This window comes from Leopardus geoffroyi, chromosome B2 (assembly GCF_018350155.1).
Source record: "Leopardus geoffroyi isolate Oge1 chromosome B2, O.geoffroyi_Oge1_pat1.0, whole genome shotgun sequence".
NCBI classification, from domain to species: Eukaryota; Metazoa; Chordata; class Mammalia; order Carnivora; family Felidae; genus Leopardus; species Leopardus geoffroyi.
The window spans coordinates 90735527-90760231 of record NC_059332.1 but is presented as its reverse complement, the minus strand read 5'-3'; the positions used below and the strand labels follow the sequence as shown (position 1 = coordinate 90760231).

Here is a 24705-nt window from a genome sequence, read left to right as displayed (position 1 = left end):
TTAAACAACTCAGCACCTGTTAACAGCATTGTAAATATTCAACCCTGCTTGTGTGCAGGTTGAGTCCAATATAGAGAAATCTTACAGAGCTCAGCCTCATAAATTAGAGCTTCTGACAAGTCAATTATTGTGAAACTGGGTTTCTCTGTGAAATAAATGAAATAGCATGCTGACAAAAAGGTAGGCTGTCTGTTTATGGCAGAGAGAAGATAATGACTTCATGATCCAATGCAGAGAGCATGAAACTACATTGTATCCTTTATCTATAATTAAACAGTTGTGTAATATTTCTGTTTTAGTAACCAGTAAATTATAAATTTTGTACTGTGGAGAGTGCAACATGAAAACAGACCTTTAACTTAGCTGTTGCTTGCTTTTCAAGTTAGTAAAGAGATTATTGAAATTAATGATATATAATGTTTTAAACTAAATACTTATAATTATTTAGGCTAGAAATTACCCAGTGACTAAAAAGTTCATGCTATAGAAGCAAAGGCCCTATAATGCTAATGAAGATCATGTAAATATAAACTCCATTCTTTATTCCCAGGAAAGTGTCAGAATATATTATCTCCTAAAATTTTATGTAACCTAAACAATAATTTCATTTACATTTTGTTCATTTTACAGTGTCTTGTTAAATTATATATCTAACTGAGATGTAGCAAATCTTACTTTTATAAGGATTTTTAAGTGGTTTAAGTAACCTTAGATCAATTGTTAGCAAAGAATAATAGTTTAATTAGTAAAGTTATATCACAACAAAAATATGCATTTTAGTATTTGTGTTGGGTGTTTAGAAGACAACTTTTAAAATTTTTTTTAAATGTTTATTTATTTTTGAGAAAGAAAACACAAGCAGGGGAAGGGCAGAAAGAGAGGGAGACACATAGTCCGAAGCAGGCTCCAGGCTCTGAGCTGTCAGCACAGAGCCCACTGCGGGGCTCAAACCCATGAACCGTGAGATGGTGACCTGGGCCAAAGTTGGACTTTTAACCGACTGAGCCACCCGGGCACCCCAGAAGACAACTTTTTAATGATTGAGAATTTCCTACTCTTGAGTGTAGTATTTTAACCAGCACTTTCTATTTTTTAAATAGTTATCACTTTCTAAAAATAATTTTAAAAAGTTATCATTTACATATGCCAGAATACCTGAAAAAAAAAATTTAGGATTTTTTTTAAATTCCAGATTATCCTCAGAAATGATAAGGATAAAAGTGTTGACATTGAGTAAATTAAATATCACTTCAATTACTTAAGTTGAAGTTTTGCATTTCTTAGGCAAGTCAATATGAGATGTTGGTGAGCACATTAGAAAAGAACAACCATATTAAGAGAAAATATCAATGGAAGTTTTTAAAGTTATTCTAAAAATTGTATTAATTTTTATCAAATAAGATCGTTAATAATATGATCATCAAATAATTTGTTGTAGTCTTAGAGACATGATTTTAGGTTTTTTTTTTTTCTTTTTTGCAACTTATTTTAAATGTTTAAGAAATGTTTACCCTCACTGTTCTTTATCTGGATAGAAGCTACAAATCAGTCTTAAAAATTCCCAGTAGACTTAGAAAAACATTAGAAAGGATATTAGCCCATCAAAATATACCCTGTAACTAAATAAAACAGTGACCAAAATAAATATTGTTAAAAAGAATTTATAATTTTTGAAGGAAAGTCTTTTTCAAAGATGATTTTAAATATTATTTGTAAACGTGCTAAATTTGTTAAAGCATAAAAATGGTAAAGTTGTCATTAGTTAATATTTGTAGGGGAATATGAGACTTTACGTTTTCAAATGGCCTAGGAAATTTTTAGACAAAAATGGTATTTTAACTTTTGTTTTTCATGGTAATACTGTTTTCATAAAGCCTTCCTTCTGTAATTTTAATTGCATAAAAACTCATGTAGACAGCATGATCTTGCTGTCTGTCTCAAAATGGTAACTGAACATTAAAAAAAAACTTTGTACATTTTGTTTAAATTAACAATAGCACTGGTTTCAATACTTATCTGTTCATTGATAAATATTGCTTTATTTTGGTCTATGACATCAACTTTTCCAGGAAAGGCAGTAATTTCTTTGCAGACTAAGATTGAAAGTAACTATTTCTCATTTGTGAAAATTAAAATTTTCAGCAAGTAATTATGATTTACAGAGTTTCCTAAATAAAGCGTCTATTATTAATCCTTACTTAGTGGAGACTCTCATATTGGTGTACCTAGCTTTTTGTTTAATCTTCTCTTTCTGCTGAAAGTATATCCTGCCATCATTTAAGTCCTGCTTGGTGTATTTTTAAATGAATTTTTGCAGTATACTGACCTCAAATCTTTCCCTTTGAAGAAAGAAAAAAAAAAAATCACCATATTGATCACTTGTGGTTTCCGTCAGGCCTCTCCCATTTGAGATTGTTAACACTTTCTTTCCAGACTATGAATATCCCCTTTCTAGTCCTGTGCAGGTGTACAACCCTTGTTCTGGGCTTCAGTCTGTACAGATGAAAGTCTGTTCTGAGGCCGCTTTACACTCCTGTTACTTGATTTGGATGGAGAGAGGAGATATAACTCTCTATGCTGACCGGGGTGCAGGATTCACCCACCAAGAATTAGAGATCTGCTATGATGTAGGGGCATTCTGTCACCCTTTGGATCTGTTCCCAGGCACAGATTCCTAGTAATCTTAGGGATTTGCCAAGAACCTTTGGAATTAGAAGGAAGAGCATTCAGATGAATTGCATGTCCTTAGGCTTTTTACTTAGAAAATATACAGAGCTGAACCTGTGTGGCTTTTGTCTATAGAAGCTTCATTCAAATGCTTTCTTGTTAGCTTGATGATGTCTTTCCCCATATTTAGGGTGACATGTAGTCATTAGGCATTTGAAGAACAATCAATGACTAAATTTCCTAAAAGAATTCATCTACTACTCAAATCAATAGTGCTTTGAGTTTTATAAAGTTACTGAGGATGGGTTTTTATATATAAAAGGGAGTTATATATTTATATATGATTTGCTTCTGTTTCTAGAAAGTTAGTGTCTGTTTAATGTGATGCTGAATTTTATCTGCTTATCTTCCATAGTTATTACCATTGTTCATCGGAGTCAACCAATTTTAGTGTGGGAATTTTGACCTGTAAGATGAAGCTGGCTGTTGCAGTTGTTTTACTTCTTTGATTTGCTGTGCATGTAATTGTTCTTTGAAATTCTGAAAAGAAGAGAATGAGGGAAAATCGAAGTGATAATGACCTTGCTTGTTTTCTAGCTACTACAATTTGAGTGATGTGAGCCATGATTCTGTGAATAAATTTCTGTCCGGTCTGGTTGAGAAGTCTCTGGTTGAATTGGAACTTTCCTACTGTATTGAAATTGGAGAGGTATGACTGAGTCATATACATTCTAAATGAAAAGATTGCCCAGCTTTTTAACTGTAGGGCTTTTGCTTCTCATGGTAACTAAACATTTTAACAAAATTGTTGCAATGGCAACCTGCAGTAAGAACTATTAGTTTTATGAATGTATCTGTTTCTATTGTACTTTTTATTTGTCATTTTATCTTTCTTTTTGAAATAGGATAATCGGAGCATTGAACCTCTGACATATGGCCGCATTGCCTCTTACTACTATTTGAAGCACCAAACAGTTAAAATGTTCAAAGAGCGTTTGAAACCTGAATGTGGTACTGAAGAATTGCTTTCAATTCTGAGTGTAAGTTTCATGACATTATTACATTGCTTTTTAATACAAAGAGATTGTATCGTATATTATTTCATACATTCTCTTTTAATTTGGGTCTTAAATGGTTGCCATCCAGGGCCTCTAGAAATTTGGTAGAAATCATTTATGAAGTCTTTTCTTCTACCAGACAAGATCGCTACAGAGCAACATATTTGGACCAAGTTTCCCATGTAATTTATTTTCCAAACTTGGATACTTCTGAAAATGGAATGAGTCACTGTTAATATGTAAGTCAGGATAATAGGTATATGCTAGGCTAGCAGTCAGGTGATCACCCTGTCCTTCAATATAATAACTTCTTTGAATTATAATTGAAAGCTTTTCTTATTGCTTATTGAGTCATTCTTCTTGAATTCATGATATTTCTGAGGTTTCTTTACATAAAAACACATGATTAAGTTCTCTTAGAATTAATGTCAGAAAAGCTGTTCAACTCCTTCCCCTTTCTCCTTGCAAAAAAAAAAAAAAAATACAACTAGATTTATCACATGGTAAAAAAAAACAAAACAAAACAAAAACTATACTGTGCTTATTTTTGCTTTTTGGCCAAGAAGCTGAAAACTAAATTTAATATTGAACTTAGTTACTATTAGGAGTATTTTCTCCATCTTCCTTTCGCATACTATATATGCATTTTTTGTCTTTGTTGAATTTAAATATAATAATTTCCCACAAAACTTTGTTAGCACATTAGTCAAGATATATGTTACAAAATTGGGGCGCCTGGGTGGCTCAGTCAGTTAAGCATCCTTCTTCAGTTCAGGTCATGATCTCGCGGTTCATGGGTTTGAGCCCCATGTCAGGCTCTGTGCTGTCAGCTCAGAGCCTGGAGTCTGCTTCTGATTCTGTGTCTCCCTCTCTCTTTGCCCCTCCTTCCCTCCCCCACCCCAGAAATAAATAAACATTAAAAAAAAAGATATATGCTACAAAGAATACCTTATGTCATCTTACCCCTCCAGTACATTGGTGTTGTTTTAAAGAGTTAAGAACCATTCGACTGTATAATGTCTCTAAGGTCCTTCTCTTATACATTCACTGATTCTGAGATAGTTCACTTATTAGCTTTTTTCTTCCTATTGCTTGTCATTCCCAATAGGCTTCAATATCCCATTCACAGTTTCCAATTTTTCAGTGTTTTTCCTTTGAGAAACTAGTGTGTGGATTTTTTGTGCAGCATAAGGCCACAAAAAAGTGAGTTAGGAAATAATTTGTTACTAAATGGATGGATCCTGTATTCATCAGTTTTCTGTTGTTTGCTCTATAGAAAAGAGTAGAGAATTAAAGTATACAAGGCAGCTATCAAAAAAAAAAAAAGTTTAGGAACACCTAGGTGGCTCAGTCAGTTGAGCATCTGACTCTTGATCTTGGAGCAAGTCGCAATCTCACAGTTCATGAGTTCACACCCTTCTTTGGGCTCTGCACTGACAGCATGGAACCTGTGTAAGATTCTCTCTCCCTCCTTCTCTCTGCCCCTCCTCTGCTCCCTCCTTCCCTCTTCTCTAAATAAATAAATAAATAAATAAATAAACAAACTTTAAAAAGTTTATAAAATTAAAAATTCATTTCTGAAGGAAAAATAAAAAAATAAGAATTGTTTTTAGATTCCTAAGAATGAGGTTTTTATTATTTCCCAATTGGAGACTCATAAAAATAGGATTTATCTGGGTGGAATACAGTAAAATAATGGTTAATTAATTTGGGCAAGCATCTTAAACTAGTATCTGTTAGATTTAAGAATATAATTTTCCTTTCATATTTACCTACCTTGGTGTATTTGCCTAATCTAATATTTTAAAAGTACATGTCTACTTTGGGAACACATGTAATAACAGCTAACACTTTTGAGCACTTTTCATGTGCCAAGCACCACTCTAGGAACTTTACATTGATAAACACATTTAATCCTGACAATAATCACTAATTTGAGATTGATAATATCCCATTGGTTGCACAGCAAGTGAATAATTTGCAGTCTAGCAACCAAGTGTGGGTTCTTAACCACTGTCCTATGCTGCTTCTCATGTCACACACACACGCACACACACACACACGGATGTGGAAGATACTGAGGTGGGGAGTGCATGTTAACTCTGGATGCACATTTTGCATAGTAACCCTTTATCAGATATATCATTTGCAAATATCTTCTCCCATTCCATAGGCTGCCTTTTAGTTCTGTTTCTTTTGATTTGCAGAAGCTTTTTATCTTGATGAAATCCCAATAGTTCATTTTGCTTTTGTTTCCCTGGTCTCTGGAGACATGTCTAGTAAAAAGTTGCCGCAGCTGAGGTCAAAGAGGTTGCTGCCTATATTCTCCTCTAGAATTTTGCTTGTTTTCTGTCACACCTTTAGGTCTTTCAGTCATTCTGAATTTGTTTTTGTGTATGGTGTAAGAAAGTGGTCCAGTTTCATTCTTCTGCATGTTGCTGTCCAGTTTTCCCAACACCATTTTTTGAAGAGACTTTTTCCCATTGGATATTGTTTCCTAATTTGTTGAAGATTAGTTGACCATAGAGTTGTGGGTCCATTTCTGGGTTTTCTATTCTGTTTCATCGATCTATGTGTCTGTTTTTTGTGTTATCATCATGCTGTCTTGGTGACCACAACTTTGTAATATAGCTCAAGGTCCAGAATTGTGATGCTTCTAGCTTTGCTTTGCCTTTCCAAGATTGCTTTGGCCATTCAGGGTCTTGTGGTTCCATACATACTTTAGGATTGTTTGTTCTAGCTCTGTGAAAGATGCTGGTGGCATTCTGATAGGGACTGCATTAAATATGTAGATTGCTTTTGGTAGTATAGACATTATAACAATATTTGTTCTAATCCATGAAGAAAAAGGCTGGGGGCACCTGGGTGGTTCAGTCATTGAAGCCTCCGACTCTTGATTTCAGTTCAGGTCACAATCTCACGGTCCAGAGATCAAGCCCTGCAGCAAACTCAGCCTGGATCGTGCTTGGGATTCTCTCTCTGCCCCTCTCCCAGTTCCCTCTCGCTCTCTCTCAAAATAAATTAATTAGTTAAAAAAAAAATACTGGATGCACATTGTTTATAAAGGTTTGTGAAAACCATATGCCTGTTTTACTGTGTATCCCCCTCTACCCCACTAAAAGAGACCCCAAGATATACCTAGTAAGAAAAGAATTAAATTGTTATCCTCTCCAGTCTTCTCTGAAATGGCATTGATCAGAATAAGAGGTCTGTCCACACCATTTCAGCAGCTTCTTTCTTTCCACTATTATACTGCCTAAAATCTGTTACCCTGATCTCCTGGTTTATTTTCATTAAAATAAAATCAACTCTTGTGATAACTAAACAAAACAAATCATCTGCAAATATATGTAAGACAAACTCAACAGTATATTTATATACATATTGTTTGGTATACCCCTTAATAATTTCCACAGCAACAGTAATGTAATCTCTTCATCCTGTGGTGTTTAGTCTAGCAAACTCAGCCTGTGCTAGATAGCATCTAAATTTGCAGTATCTCAGTGAGACTGCTTTTTGAATAAGGATACTGAGGAATTAGAACTGTAGGACTCACATTGACAAGATCTGCAGGTACCACTGTTTTGTTAATTTCTTGTCTAGGTATTCCGCTCCATTCACTGGAGAGCATATGTGTAACTAACAAAGAAACATTAAATAGTAAAGCAAGATTGTATTTGAAGTAATTACAGTGAGTGTAGTTTCTAGAATTCGTTCTTTCACTGAAAAGTGGGTTTTTTGGGGTTTTTTTTTGTTACCACACTAAAGATTCCTAAATGACTCACATAGCCTCATTATCTTTACTCTCACCTCCCCAAATGCATATTAATCTTCTTGTGGTTTTGAAACAAGGAGAAAAGAGCAGCCAGACAGGAGCTATAGAGAACAGGATGATAAACACAACAGGGCAAAGAAAAGCAATATGAGTGTTGTTAGTGTTTCAAAGGCCTATTTTCATTATTGTTTTTGTTATTAAAATACTTAATAATGTTACATTATATTTTTTTAAAAAGCAGTCTTAGATATTCACTACCAGCATCTCCTTTTACAAAGATAGCCATTGATGTTTCTAAAGTCATCTTTAAACTTTTAAAAATTAATTTATTAATTATTGTTAAAAAGAATTTTAGTAGTCCAGTGATCATAACTGAAAAGCTTCTATTCTCTTGTGTATTACTTTGAACTTACTCTAATACTTCATCAATTTGTCAGTGAATGAAGTTTTCTCATTATATCGTAGGTTACATAATGTATTGATTTTTGTTTTGTTTCCTTTGGTATTAATGGTAGTGTAGAAATTGTGTTCATTAAGATTTTCCTTGAGGTTTTCTAAATATGTTGCAATGTGATTGGTTATTCTTGGCACACCAACCATAGAAGGAAAAAAGAATGTTAAGACACTGATTCATTTTCACCAGGCATTTAAAGATACATAAATCTATTATTTCTCTTCACTTAACATCAAATATAGTTTCAAATGATGATCTCCTGATCTTATGTATTCATGACGGATAACTGATAACTGTTTTAGTCCTTTTTTCCTTTAGAGAAGATATGTATTTAGAATCTCACAGTTAGCCATAGTTGTTTTTCCTTAAGTGAATTGCAATCCCTACTCTTTACCTAGTCATTGTTTATATCACTATCAACTTTTTTGAATTTCTTTTTAAGTAGAGATAAATTTTGTTGCCTTAATAATATTTACCAGAAAGTGTATTTTCTTTCAAAAGTAAAAGAGAAAGCATTTAATCAGGTCATTTCATGACCTGCTACCTCGTATAGTGTTTTCAGCACTACAGACTTCCCTCTTGCAGTGTTCATAGGAGAAGATTGTCAGGTTTGGTAAAGAACAAAACAAAACTGGAAACCAATTTGACAATAAATTTCATATTAAAACAAAGCAAACCCATAAAGTTCATTTATACCCTGTTGTCTAAATTCTATTTTGTTGTTGTTGTTGTTGTTGTTGTTGTTGTTGTTCTTTTCTTCTATCCAGATAATGGTTGGGGTCAGACCTGTATTTTTCAGAATGGTATTATATTGACAGTTTCACCCTTTTGACCAAAGAATGGAGGAAACAGGAAATTTCTGAGTTAAAAGATGAAAACTGAACTCTTTCAGATATTAAAGAGCCAAGCTAAATGAAATTGTCTTAACAAATATCTTAAGCATAAAATGAAGTATGCATAATTTGTTTATTTTATCCGTAACATCTTACTCTCTCATTGGTCCATATTAAATTCTCTCAGTCATATTTCTATCCACAGATCATATATTGATTCTTTAAAAAATTTTTATTTTGTACCTAGAATGTGTGAGGCTCTTTATAAGGGCAGGAGATAGAACATTACTGACAAACGTGTGTGTGTGGGGGGGGGGGGGGGGGGGGAGAGAGAATATTAACACATAAACTATGGACCATGGTAATAAACTATGAAAGATACTTGGGTGTTGCTACTCACTGAGGTCATCAGGTCAGTGTGATGCTCTAAGAATGAGCAAAATGTTGCTCATCGTCCAAGAGTCTCTAAAAACAGAACAGGATAGAGTATATTCCTTCATGTTAATCATTCCTATGCTGTATATTTGCTATATATATTTTTTCTGGTCCCACATCACAAAAACATCATGGAGCAAGTTTAGGCCCAAGTGAGTACTCAAATGATGGAAGATATGTGATTAGGACATTTCAGTTTAGAAAGGCATAGGCTTTGAATCCGTGTAACTGAAATTACAATCGTGAACTGTATGAACAGAAGCCCTCTTTAGATCAATAATAACACAGTAACTTTTTTCAATTAGAAGTTCTGTCTTGGCCCACTAGATACTTGGAATATATTTTTTCCTCAGAATATAATGAGGAGTTTTGTTTTGTTTTTAACATGGCAGTGTGCTAAACTTTCAGATACTAATTCCTATTGGTTATTACTTCATTATATATAAGCCCTTGTTTCAGTCAATACTGAAGAGGCAAGTACACTTCCACTAATGTTGTTTTGTTGTTGTTGTTTTTCTTAGTAACACCTCTTTTGAGACTTCTGTTTCCACTTCCTTGTCTTCCTAAGAAATTAAAATGTTTCTAAGCTTACATTTTTAGGTGTCATTATCTTTAAATGATAGTTAAAGATTCTAGGTGTAAGGCCAAAGATTGTACTGAGACTATTTCTTTTCACTAGTCTTATTCTATAATAGTAAACCATTTATTTAAATTTTGTCTTTCCAATACACCCATTAAAAAATAGTATTGCCTTTTATTGAGCACCTACTACATGCCAGGCATTTTATATACATTATCTATAGTCATCAAACAGTGCTTTGTGGTAAATGTTAACTTACAGATAATGAAATTGAAATTTAATGAGGTTAAGTTTTTCCAGGTTCTATAGAAAGTAGCTCTTTAGAACTCTTTCCTTATACCTTACTTCCTCTCCTAGACATAGTTTATCCTCATCCAGTGTTTTTAATTTCAAGTGTAAAAAATTTTTGAAGCATTAAATTTTGAAGCATTAAATTTTGAAGCATTAAAGTATAAGGGTATATACTTTTAAAGTCAATTAAGAAGCAGAGTTACTTTTAAAATTATGTGTGGCCTTTTAACTTAGAATTATAGATGTTAAATGCAGATGTTAATTACTGTCACAAAATAATTATTTCAGTATCCCTTATTGAAAACACATATTTTAAGTTTTAAACGATATGATGCTGTTTGGAAAGTTTAGATATTTTGTAAACACTCTTGCCAAGTTTTTTTTTAACACCATGAATTAATAAGCTTCATAATTAAGGCAGCTGCTTCACACTTCTATTGTTAACCAGTGACATTACATCTGTCTTGCTCCATTGATGCCCTCCTCCTACTTATTGAAGCATTTAGCAGTTTTGGCAACAGGGATTACATGGCATGGAGTAAGTAGTCTAATTAGATATAAGTGAAAATCCAGAGGGAAAAGGACATTTAAAAAGTAATTTAAAGAATCTCTTAATGATGTTGGCACCGAAAGCCCAAGTCTAGAGTAGAAAAACAAGGTCATGATTTGATATGTTCAGTGGACTTTCAGGAGGTAGCCTATTTTAAAACCATAATAGAAATGAAAAGATTTCAAAGTTAGGGAAAATTTATTTGAACAGATTTACGAATATGCTTGCCATAGTATTAATAGCTTTGAAAGAAAGCAGAATATGCCCCAAATGTATTCTGTGTCTAGAATTTTCAATAATTTTTTTTAAAAGATACACTCAGTTGTTATGGTTCTTGTGACTACAGAGAAACATGAGATTATATATCAAATATCCAATCTGAAAAGTTGTGAAGTTCTTTTTTTTTCACAGAGCCTTGGATATTAACTAAAAGTGTGGATTTCATGTGTTAATATAAAATAGAACCATTCCAAATTTAGAAAAGTACCAGAGCAATAAGATTTTTATATATCAATAAATTTCCAGGTTTGGCAGGTCTCTGTACTGCTGTCTTTAAAAGCACACAGATTCTTTGCCTATATATAGAATATTTTTAGTAATATAGCATTTTTAATGTTTGAATTTTGTCCTGTTTGGGTACAACTACAAATCTTTTAGTAGAAAATTGCAGATATATCTTTCTCAAACATGTAATTGGAAGAATAAGCAATATTTTTTTAAAGAAGAGAGAAATTTAAGACAAAATAAATGAAAAGGCCAAGCCAGATATGAATAGCATTAGTAGGGGACCCAGCATGTAAAATTAAAGAGTTCATTAAGGGAAGAATGAAAGGAAGGAGAGGTTAACTGAGTAACAGTGAACACCACCAACCTCGTGGCCTTCCATTTCCAAATAACCTCCTGACAATTGCAGAATCCCATCTGCTTCTCTTTATCTTCCTGGTGGGGAAACCTAATGGGATATCTTCCAGGGTTTGTGAGGAGAGCTTCCCTAACCCTCAGGCTGGGGAGCTGCCTGGCATCTTTTAGAGAGGCACAGATGGCAAATGTCTTGAAAAAAGTTATCTTTCTACTCTTGTTCTCTTTCCCTTGAGACTTTCCCTCTTCTCCATTATTTCTCAGTTTCTTCCTAGCTTTCTGTACGTATAAGCAGTCCTCAGCACAGAGAAAAGTGAAACATTTTCCTGGGAAAAGACCTCAGTCTCAAATATATCTCCTGTGCTTGAATAGGTTACCTTAAAGATTTTTAAGCTGACTATGTTGAGTGTAAAATGAATTTATGACATTACCTGAAATTTGTCCTGTTTTAAATTTTTTTTTTTTTTTTTAATTTTTGGCTTCCTAAAATGCCCTACAGAATGACAGCTGGCAAGTATTAGGAATCTAATCATTGATGATTAAGTAGAGTTTTTAATTAAGACATTATTTTTAGGGGCACCCAGGTAGCTCAGTCAGTTAAGCATCTGACTTCGGCTCAGGTCATGATCTCGCGGTCTGTGAGTTCGAGCCCCGCGTCGGGTTCTGTGCTGACAGCTGAGAGCCTGGAGCCTGCTTCAGATTCTGTGTCTCCCTCTCTCTCTGCCTCTCCGCCACTTGTGCTCTGACTCTCTCTCTCTCTCTCTTTCTCTCTCTCTCTCTCTCTCTGTCTCTCTCTCTCTTAAAATTAAATGAACATTCAAAAATTTTAATAAGAAATTATTTTAGATATCAAAATATGAATAGCTTTAATATTTCTTTCATTATCACCTAGTTTAACTTTCTCATTTTTTGAAGAACAAAGACCCAGTCTTGCACAAGATGAATACAATCAATATTGAAAAACAATATAAAAACCCAATTCCCAATAGGAAAAGGGTTAAGTTGATATTAGAATTCGTATCTCCCACCCACCTTTTAAATGCTTTTTTTCCCCTTTTGCTGTTTTATATTTTTCTTTTTCCCCTGCTTGCATCTCATTTTCCCCTTTTATTTAAACTTACAGAGTACAAATGTACTTACATGAACAGATACACATTAACCTTCCTTTTAACAGATACACATTAACCTAACCTTTTATAGATAGCCTAAGCTATCTATAAAAATATTTTGACTTGTCAACATTTGTCAAGATTTGCTAAGTACTGTATCCAGTATTCAGTGTACTTTGGGGAATACCAAAGAAATAGAAGACAGACCCCTATCTTTTAAGAAGACTTGTTCTAGAGCCTGTAGAGCCTAATAAAAAGAAAAGGATAGGCTTATGCTGAATTCATGTCTCTTTGTCTGTTGCTGCTTAATATGGCTTTGCCTGTGCATGAGAAGTATTTAGTCCTACTTATGACATTCAGGGCAGCAGAACTGCTGACATTGTTCTCCCCAAAAGTCAGAGTTACTAGCCTGCTCTATGTTTGGAAGGTACGTAAGTCATGGGGTATATATAAGTATTTGCAAAGGGAATCTACATTTAGACATTTTTAAATTACAAGTATATTCTTGGATGGTGTCATATAAATTAAGTTATATTTATAAAACTCCAGGGTAGTTTGCTTTTCAGGGAACCTACCATGAGTCATTTGGCAAAGGAAATCATCATTAATATTGTTTTGAAAATATTTTGTTTATCATTGGTAAATAAAAACTGCTTAACTTAATGATATCAGACATCATAACTGTTTAGAATTGTCAGTACACATATTATCACATTAAGGAAATTAAAAAAAACATTGAAAATTATGAGCTTCCTGGAATAAAATCTCTTCCCTAAATTCTAACCATTTGTCACTTCATTCTATGAGTAAACAGAGCATTGTTTAAACTTTAAAAATAAGTGGAAAATAAGTGGAAACTTTAACATTGGATAAAATATTTTGAAATATAGTTTTCACATGCCAGAAATTAGTTTCTGCTTAAAATGTTTCTAATTTTATCCCAATAAAGTTTTAGTACTCTAAAATTTTTGTTAGGGTCCTGTTGTCCTAGCAGGTGAAACAGCTCAGAACTTCCTCAATTAATAACAGTGATCAGAAGTATTCCAAAAGGTTCATGGTTCCTGTCCTAAATATCTCCCCAGTACCAATAATGCCAAAACATTGTTTCAGCTAAAAATATATTATACTGCCTTTTATCCTCACAGAGCTGCCAAGTAGGTAAAGTGTGATTATTTCCAATGCTTAAAGCCAACTCAATGTATTTCAGCATCACTTCTGTATAACAGGACAAAAGAACAACTAAACATCCTAATTTCTTTTCCAGCCCCCAGTTGGTATAATCAGAGTCTACAATATTACATTATTTTAGAAACAGGGAATTTTAAAAGGAAAAAAAAATCATAAACTTATTCCTTGGTGCTGGACCTTTTAGATTAACTAACATGCCAAGCTTTTTCATTATGTAATAATGTAAAAAACAACAACAACAACAACAATAGAATCACTATGTGATTAAAAATATATATTTTTAAAAAGCTGTAACACAATTTGGGATAAAGCTTTTATAAATTCTCTATTGTAAAGTGTATTAAAGTATACCTTTCTTTTCTTTCTTTCTTTCTTTCTTTCTTTCATTTATTTGTTTATTTATATTTAAATTCAAGTTAGTTAATGTAAAGTACAATCTTGGCTTCAGGAGTAGAACCCAGTGATTCGTCTCCTACCTATGACGCTGAGTGTTCATTCTGAAAAGTGCCCTCCTTAAGTCCCATTGCCCATTTAACCCATCTCCCCACTCCCACCCCCCTCTCCAGCAACCTTCAGTTTGTTCTCTGTATTTAAGAGTCTCTTATGGTTTGCCTCCCTCTCTATTTTTATCTTATATATGTTTAAAAACAAGTCATTTTATGTCTCGGTTTATTGAATCTTGTTTTACAAATAATACTACATTTAGGGGGCTTTTAATGAAAAAAAAAATACAATTACCCTTCCTTAATTTGTTGTTATTACTGGCTATATTTCTTCATACTTAATAAAAAAAATTTTTGACGTTTACTTATTATTGAAAGACAGAGAGAGTCAGAGCATGAGCAAGGGAGGGGCAGAGGGAGAGGGAGACACAGAATCCAAAGCAAGCCCCAGGCTCCGAGCTGTCAGCACAGAGCTCGATGTGGGGCTCCAGCTCACAAACCACGAGGTCATGACCTGAGCCGAAGTCAGATGCTTAACCAACTGAGCCACCCAGGTGCCCCTCTTTATACTTAATAAATAACATTGTTTACCCACTTTATTGGTTGTTATCAGGCCACCACCAGCCCTCATATATTAGCCATTATTTAGTCTATATGGAGATTTATATCTCCTGATTATTTTCTCACAAGACAGTTTCTTATCCATTAATCCTTCTAAGTAATTCTTTGTATAGTCCTTCTGTTTAAAAGGAAACAGCCAATAGTCCAAATACAGAATGATTCATAACTATGACTTTTTAATAACACCACTATAGGCACCTCATGGAATTATTGGAAGATTAAATTAGTTAATATAGGTAAAGCACAGAACAGTCCTTTGCTCATTCACAGTACTCAGTAAACATAAGCTTTATTGTATTTAGTAATAATATTTGTTATGTACAGACTGTGCTCCAGGCATGGAGAACATAGCAGTAGACTAGGCTGATGAAGTTCCAGTACTCATAGACCTTATATTCGTAGTGGTAAACATGCTTCTTGGTAAACAAGTAAATAAACATGTAATATAGCAAAGTGGATCTAAATGAGGTTTTTTAAAACTAAGGCAAGTGTCTAGAGGTAACCAGAGAAGGCTCTGCTCTAGATAGAACAGTTAAGGGAAGCTTTCCTGAGGAGATATCTGAACAGAGAACTGAGTGACATGAAGGACCAACTCATGAGAAAGCCTTGGGGAAGAAATTCTAGGCAGAAGGAATAGCATATGCACAGGTCATGAAGCAGGACTCATTTGCCACATTCAGAAAACATCAGGGAAGCCAGTGGGGATGAAGTGGAGCAAGCTTTGGGGAAGCATGGCACCCAAGGGCTAGGTCATCTGTGGTCTTGCTAGAGAGCTTGGATTTTGTCGTAACGTTCAGAGAAGCCATTGAGGGGTTTTGATCAAAAGAGTGATATGATATTTTTTGTTCTGAAACCTCTCTGGCCACTTAGGAGAGCAATGATTTTTACAGAAAGTCAAGAAGAGAGAAAATGGCTCGGATAGAATGGTGAGAGTTGAAATGATGAATAGTGGTTAGACTCAGGATGTTTTGAAAATAGAACCAAGAGAAATTGATGGATTAATTATAAGTAAACAGAGGAAATAAAGATGATGCTAGGTTTTTGGCCTGAACAATTCGGTGAAGAGAATACCATTTACTGAGGTGAAGAAGACTGAGTAAAAAGCGGTGTCTGTGTTTATTTGGCGGGGGCGGGGAGGGGGGGGTTGCTGGCAACTGGCATATGGATGGTATTCAGAATTTCAGCCATGGGGTTGGTTGAATCTGGGTGGGATGAGTATTAAAAAGTCTGTGAGCTAGAGAGTATAATGCTAAGCGAAATAAGTCAAACAGAGAAGGACAAATACCATATGATCTCACTCATGTGAAATTTAAAAAACAAAACAAATGAACAATGGAGGGGGAGACAAACCAAGAAACAGACTCTTAACTATTGAGAACAAACTAATGGTTACTAGAGGGAGGCGGGTGGGGGATGGGTGACATAAGGGATGAAGATTAAGGTGTGCATCTGTGATGAGTACCGGGGGATGTATGGAAGTGTTGAATCACTGTATGGTACACCTGAAGCTAATATAACACTGTGTGTCAACTATACTAGAATTCAAGTTTTTTTTTTAAAAGGGAGAAGAGTCTGAGGATTGAACTGTGGGAACTTGGCATGTTGAGGTTGAGGAGAAAGAGGAGAAGGTGGGTCAGCAAAGACAACTGAGAACACGGGATGACAAGTGGAAAGAAAGGCTTCAGGAGAGTTCACTGTCCTGGAAGCCAAGGGGGAGAAAGGATCTCAAGAAGAGATGGTGTTTAACTGAGTTAAAGATGGTTGATACGGAGGGGCGCCTGGGTGACTCAGTTGAGCGTCCAGCTACAGCTCAGGTCATGATCTCATGGTTTGTGGGTTCCAGCCCCACATGGGGCTCTGTGCTGACAGATCAGAGCCTGGAGCCTGCTTCAGATTCTGCGTCTCCTTCTCTCTCTGCCCTTCCCCCATTCACATTTTCTCTCTCTCTCTCTCTCTCTCAAAAATAAACATTTAAAAAAATGTTTAAAAAAAGATTGTTGATACAGAGTGGACAAGAGACTGTTCCCTGAACTTGATAAGATAAAGATCCTAGATGCACTATATGCTAACTAACTTAGGTGTAAATTAAAAAGTAAATAAATAAGTAAATAATCCTAGATGTCTTTAATGAGTAATTTCAACGGAATGATAGGAGGCAAACACCTTATTTTATTTCAAACGACTCAAGAGAGAACTGAGTTTTAAGAAAGTAGGGACAGCAAATATAGCTCATTCTTACTTGGTGCTGGTGGAGGGGAGGAATATAAAATCAATTTCTTTTTTCTTCTCTTTAATTTATTTTAGAGAGAGCGTGTGAGTGGGGTAGAGGGAGAGAAAGAAAGTGAATCTCAAGCAGGCGTGGAGCCCAACACAGGGCTTCATCCCTCCACCCTGGGATCATGACCTGAGCTGAAATCAAGAGTCGGATGTTCAACTGACTGAGCCACCCAGGCACCCCCGTCCTTTTTTAAATTTAAGATCTAGCATATTTGTATGCAGATAAAAATGGTCCTAGAGCGAGGTAAAAAATGATGTTATCGGAAAGAGCTCAATCCTTAAAACAAAAGGGAAATAAGAATCAATGGAATAAGTGGAAAAATTAGACTTAGGTAGTAGAGCAAATTAATCCATTGTAATGGGAGAAAAGACAGAGTATTGGAGTAGAGATGTAAGAAAGTTGGTGGGTAGTAGGATAATGAGGAAATTACCCTTGTGTTTGCTTTAGTTTTTTATAAACTAAAAAGCTGAGGCCATCAGTTGAAACTGAGGAAGTGGGGAAAGACCTGTAAATGTGGGCAGAGGCCATTAATAGACTAAGGGGCCAAAGTGTGGTGGAGTGAATATGGTGTTTGCATTTAGGAAACATGGGTTCAAATCTCAGCATGGCCATTTTAACCTCTTTGTGTTAAATGACAGGTCATTTAATCTCTTAATCTCAGTTTCCTTACTCATTAAAAGATGTTCAATCATACCTGCCCTACTTATCATTACAGGATTAGTGTGAAGGTCTAATAAGGTAAAAGATACATGTCCAAACATATCTGACCTTGATCTAGGTAGAATGTTTTGTTTGGTGCTATGTTTTACTTTATGTTTCTTATTTGTGTTTTGCTTTTGTTTTGTATTTACAACTGTCATACTATAGATACCTTTACATGTTTTAAGGGTTCAGAATACTTGGTCTCTATCAGAAGGGCTGGCCTTATGGGATTCACTAGGAAACTTTTTATTTCATTATTATTTGGAGCAATAAAGAAGAGTACAGTCTTATTTCTCTTAATGATCTTACGTACAACTTTGCCCTTACCCTACTATGTAGTTAGTGAATTTTAGCTTTGCTTTTTTAAAAGAACATATGGTAACTTCATTTGCAAGACCTTTGTTTTCTTGATGACAGCGTCATTTTCTGAATTTTCTCTTGCCCCTACTCCCCTACCTCCCTTGTTCCTTATTCCTTTCTCTCCAGGTTAGTATTTTACTAAAGGCCATGGCTCTGGGTTTTAGTGTACCACAGGGGAGTGACAAAGTCTGTAAAAGTAATGATTCCCCACTGCCACATCATCCTACCTCCAAATAAAAAAGCACTACGATTCTTTAATGAGACATTACCCTGGCTTCCAGACCAATGTCAGTGCTGCTAAGAGTGCTTATCTATTTATAGTTGTTAAAAAAAAAAAAATCACTTAGTAATTAAAAGAATTCATAAAGTAATTATGACTTGTAATAGTGATTATGGCCGGGTGATTACTCCTTCACTAAGATGCTTTGCAAATGGATTAGCACTTCTTTGAATTAGGAATTTGGGCTTGAAATCTATGAGGAAGCTATATTAATAAGAAAAATGTTCTTTCTTTTGGGACTAAGCAGAAAGCTGTAAAACAGCCAGGAAGCCACTGGGATCCTGGCTGAGAGGAAAAATCAGGCGAATCAAATTGGTCATGTTATTAAGCATATATTCATCTGGAACAATTCTCTTCATTCATTTGCAGTTAAAGCTCTGGTCAATTTAATCTAGTTCATTAGTGATGCCAACTCTAAAATGGGCAGTGATATTTAATAGTTTCTCTTCTTGAATAAGGCAAATATTATATTATTTAATCTGATATTTGAGGAAGGAGAACCATATTTAAAGTCTAGGTATTTCCAAAATATAGGTTTTCAAAACTAACACTTTTGATATACAAATAGACAAAGCACTACCTCATATCATTTTCTAGTGAGGAAATAAATGTCCATTCTTTCTATTACTCTGAACTTTTTAAATCTCTCCCTTCCTTTACTCTTCCTGTACAGTTGTTCTTTGCCTCCTTTACTCATTATACTTTCTCTTGTCCTTTATTTTCTCTTATTGGAAGCTTGTTCTATATCTACTACTATCCTACAGATATTCTTAAACACACATCTTCAACAGTTCCAGCAAGTATTTATTTAGCACCTACCATATTAGATACAAGAAGGCAGTAATTAAGATATGATCCCTGCCTTTAGGAAGGGAACTGCCTTATATCGAAGAAATAATTATATTTTGATATTACCTACTTTGAAAGCATAAGGTGGGCGTGCATGAGTGGCTCAGTTGGTTAAGCATCTGACTCCGGCTCAGGTCTTGATCTCAGAGTTCGTGAGTTCGAGCCCCACACTGGGCTCCACAGTGACCATGCGGAGCCTGCTTGGGATTCTCTCTCCCTCTCTCTCTGCCTCTCCCCAACATTCACTCACTCTCTCTCTCTCAAAATAAATAAAAAGATAGAAAGTGTAAGTTGTACTAGCATGTCTAGAGTACGATGGAAGTCTAGTTATTTAGAACATGAGCTTTGGAGTCACACAGACATGACTTCACCATTGTCTAAATATATGATCTTGGGTTAATCACTTAATCTGTCCAAGCTTCATGCTTCTCTGTAAAATAAAGGAGAAGATTAAATAAAATAACGTGTGTAAAGCCTCAGTACATTGCCTACCATATGGTATTTGAATTCTTTGAATCAGGAACTTTAGTCACTCACCTCTGTTATTAGTTTTCATTAATATTTTAATGTTGATAACAAGCACTAGTAGTTGATATATTATAATTTATATAAAGTCATATCTACGTATGACAGATGCCATCAACCTCTTCTATTCAAAAAAATTTTACAAGGTAAATTCAGATTCATTCCTATGCCATGCAAGATTGCTGAGTCTGGCCGCAGTGTAGGTCGGAGTGAGAATAGCCTCCGGTCTTCAACTGCTCTTCTCCTTTTGCTTCTCTTTGGAGCCCATGCTATTCCCTGTGCCAACAATGCTTCCTTCCCCACCGCAGCCAGGACAGTTTTCACACATTGGCCAACACCCATCTTGCTTATTTGTGTGAAGCTCTAACCAAATAAAAAGAAAACAGCATAAAATCATTGGTTAAGGGATGATTTATTCAACAAGTATTGTTGGGTAAATTGTATAACAATTTGGAATGATATTCAACTTAGATTCTAATTTCATAGTGTATATTAGAATAAATTTCAGTCAGATTAAGGATTAAAGCCAAGAATAATGTTAAAATACCAAATAGATTCAGGGGAACAAGCACAAAAAGCATAAAGGAATTGAGGAAATTGCAAAAGGAAATGGATGGATTTGCCTACCTAAATGTATAAAATATATGAATATCTATAAAATTTTAAAAATATTAGTATTTGTGAAAATTACGATAGACAAGAGTAATAAATTTTAATTTTTTAATAAAATAATTGAAAAGAAAACTATGACTCCAATGATAAAAATGAAAAGAAAGCGTTAAATTTATAGAGGAAGAAATTTATTTTGTTTTTATTTTTTTTTGAATGTTTATTTTTGAGAGGGAGACAGTGTGAATGGGGGAGGGGCAGAAAGAGAGAGGGAGACACAGAATCCCAAGCAGGCTCCAGGCTCTGAGCCGCCCGCACAGAGCCTGACGCAGGGCTTCAACTCGTGAACCACAAGATCATGACCTGAGCTGAAGTTGGACGATTAACCGACTGAGCCCAGGCGCCCCAGAAGAAATTCATTTTTAACAGATATTAAAAACACCCTTCAACCCTCTCAGTGATCAAGGAAATATGAATTAAAACAGAAAATGGCAGTCATTTAGCCTATTAAATTGTTGGAAATTCAAAAGGGATATTATTCGTTGATGGTGAGAGTGCTGTCAGTTTTGCCCTTCCTGACACTGATAAACAGAGTTTTCATTGACTCAGCCTTTCTAGAAGAAATTTGATAATGTCTATCAGTTTGTTTTTTTTTTAAATCCCTTTAAGAATTTTCTGCTCCCTGCTGTTGTGATTCTATCCCTAGGAATCTGCCCTGAAGAAATAAGTTTTTTGTCAATATCTGTGTACACAGATGTTCATCATGGAGTTATTTATAATACAAAAAAAAAAAAAAAACCTGGAAAACTTTTCTAAAAACACCAAAAATATCTCTTTTAAGAATAAATAATTTATAGTCACTTAAACATAAACTTAAGTTTTTGAAAGAGAATTAGCACAGTGTTTTTTTATTCTGATTTGTTTTTACATACCCCTGTGTGTGCATTCTAGTATTGAGATATTTACACTTGCCTTGTCAGAAAATAGATCATTTACTAATTAGCTGAATAGTTTTGAAAAAGTCTTGCCAAGAAAAAAGATCTAACTAGTGATGAATAATTCTTAGCAAACTGCAGTCTTCCCACTGTGAGAAAGACCAAAATGAATGTTTTTATGCTGAGCCATTATACATATGGCAGAAGCCTAGAAGAATTTTTTCTCCAGTGATGCATTATAAGCTGAATATCTTTTGATTTCTCAACCCAAAGAAATGGATGTGCCCCACTCTTCTCATGCTTACATGTATTCTGAAAAATTTTGTTGTTACTACCAAATAAAATGCATAAATATGGTCTTTATTACAGTAGTAGTATTCATACCATCTGCATTTTATTTTAACATTACATTCTCCAAAAAAAAGGACTCTGCTCATTTTACAATCTTTTCCAGCTGACAGTCCAGTAGAATATAAGCATGTCTTAGAAATTTGATTATGTCAGAAAGTTAGAACTCACTTTGCTTAAAAAAAAAAAAACCACAAAAACAAAAAACTGGGAGGTAAGAGGGATTTCCAAGTGTCATGTTCCTCACATACATAAAATTCTACATGTTCTGTTCTGTTATTCACTATTTCGTATGTAATTCAAAGGAATAATGCAGTTTGGCAGAAGCACTGTAGCCTCAGTTCTAAAGTATTTCCATTGGCAAAGGAAAATTTTCCATATATACTGCTTTAAGTTATTAGATTTAGGTCCTTAATACCATCTTTGTAGGTGTTTTCTGTCATTTATTAAACAGTGTTAACAAATTTGTAAGGCAAATACCAAACAGGTGTCTTGTACTGACATATGAACAAATAAACAGTCTTGCAGACCCAGTGACTATGCTGGCAGCATATAGCTCTGCTGGGCAGAAAGCACAGAAAGGGTTGTAACCTTGAACTTCTTTTACTGTTTTCATCAGTGAAGGAGAAAGAGAAGTGAGAGAGGAAAAATCAGTAAGACATTGGAGTAACCAGTGAAAACAACGAAGATCAGAGGGAAAGTGATGTGGGTAATACTAGACTAGAACTTAAAAGCAGAGTGGGTTGTTGTTGTTGTTCACTGGAAGTATGATATGATGATTATTTAAAATCTCTTTCTAAATATAATTTCTAAATATATATCATATCGATTTCAGAATTCAAAAGAACTTAAATACTATTAAATATTCTTAGAACTGTGCTGAAAAAAAAAATTTTCTTTGACGATTGAGAAGACCCATAAAGATATTTTAGAGTCCTGAAGCTATCATTATAAACATCAGTCATCATTATGGACGTATTAAAGTGCTAGGGAGTTCATTAATAATTAGAATCCAGTCAAACTCAAAATTGCTATTGGTAAACCATAAGCAATGATTCTTTCCTTTTTGGAGAAGACAAAAGTCCACAGATAGTTATTACATCAGTGTGTCAGTAAAATTAAGTGAAATTAAAGGCCACAGATCCTTTATGTAACACTTACTTAGAAACTGATTAAACAGGCTTACTTTTTGAAACAAGTAGTTGGTTGCTATATCTGACAACCTGGCAATGCATGTATGCCTAATGTAATGTCATACTGTGCTCTAAAAGTTTAATTTCAAGTTAATTGTCCCATATGAATACCAAATTTAAGAGCTATACTTTTCTTGCCATTTGCGATAACATGGGTGGACCTAGAGGGCATTATGCTAAGTGAAATAAGTCAGACAGAAAGACAAATACCATATGATTTCACTTACATGTGGAATCTAAAAAACAAATAGACAAAGCAGAAACAGACTCATAGATACAGAAAACAAACTGTTGGTTAACAGAGGGTGGGAAGGGTCTAGGGGGTCAGGTGAAATAGGTGAGGGGGATTAAGTGGTACAAACTTTCAGTTATAAAATAAAGAAGTCATGTGGATGTAATGTACAGCATTGGGAATAGAGTCAATAAAATTGTAATAACTTTGTATGGTCACAGATGGTAGCTAGATTTACCATGGAGATCATTTCATAATGTATAAAAATATCAAATCACTATGATGTACATCTGAGACTAATAGGATATTGTATGTCAATTATACTTCAATTAAGAAAAAGAGCTATACTTTATAACCTCTGAACATGTTCTTTGTTTTCCAATGTTTAAAGCACCAGGAAATACAAACTAAATCAAGGAATTGGGTCAATTTAGGTTACAGTATGTGACTGCATATTATTGAAGAGATAGGTAGATAAATAGAGACACAGAGACAAATAGATATACATGCATATATATGTATTCTTATAAGATATTATGGGACTTGAATATGACTTTAGCCATAAGAATGCTTGTTTGCTTTCTCTTGATTCACACGGAGCAGATGGATGCTTGACTGCCTGCTAATCCACAGCTGGAATGGTTTCAGCAGTTTCCACGTTGCTGGGTTAGAGTGGCTTTTCTAGTGGACTGAGAGGGCAGCAAAAGAGGGATATCATTATTCATCAGTATCCCAGTGGGAGCGCTGCCAGCAGAGATTAATTTTTTCTGTTATGCTTGTAAAACAAGCTCAGGTGGAGTCTCTAATCCTCAGGGCACGGGTGGCAGATCAAGGAAGATGCTACAAAGCTAGTTAATTTTCTGATTCTGGGGGAAACAGAAGCTCTGTTAGATGTATAAATACATGATTGCAAATTTAAGTAGCTCAAATCCAAATGGGATCTTCCCAGACATCTGGTACTGAAAATCTCTATTTTTCTTTGTTGTCTTTAAATATAACTTCTTAAAAGTTTGCCCTGGAGCCAAAATATCGGTAACTCTAAATATGAGGAAGTAATTAATTTTATGAGTTAATAACAAAACATTTCATTTTTACCAACATGAACAATAGAAAAGCTTTCTGCCTAAACAGGTTCAAACTTAAATGCCTAAAGTACTCGCTTAAGTATATTACCAGAAAGATATAACATTAGCTATCTGATTGGCAGGGTTTTCTTTTTTCTTTTTTTTTTTTTTTTTTTTTTACTGTATATCCAGGATATTTTTTAATGGTTTATTTTTATTCTCCCAATTTATGATATCTATGTGACACCTGTTTCCTGTATCTTGTGTGATCTATCCGTATGTTCATTTTTGAGCAGTTCATCTAGCCTTCACACTGAACTTAAGTGATTTTTAAAATAAACATTACAGAACTAATACATTTAGTAACTGTTGTCTTCGGATTATCTTTAAAAGCTGTTTACTAAGTTCATTACAAAAATGGTACTTTTTTGTTTGGACAGTTTGCTTTTGTTTTGAGAAAACGACAGG

At 34.5% G+C, this 24705-nt stretch overlaps 1 protein-coding gene across 4 annotated transcripts in view; it reads left to right on the top strand.

Annotated features, from left to right (window-relative positions):
- ASCC3 (activating signal cointegrator 1 complex subunit 3) overlaps window positions 1–24705 on the top strand; it is a 355335-nt gene that overhangs the window by 269285 nt on the left and 61345 nt on the right. For 3 of the 4 annotated variants that reach the window (XM_045499142.1, XM_045499143.1, XM_045499144.1), the window contains exons 35-36: window positions 3265–3376; window positions 3573–3707. In XM_045499142.1, coding sequence (XP_045355098.1) covers window positions 3265–3376; window positions 3573–3707 — 247 coding nt within the window. Of the gene's footprint in view, window positions 1–3264; window positions 3377–3572; window positions 3708–16424; window positions 16850–24705 lie in introns of those variants that run through there. The other variant, XM_045499145.1, reaches the window with a different exon arrangement.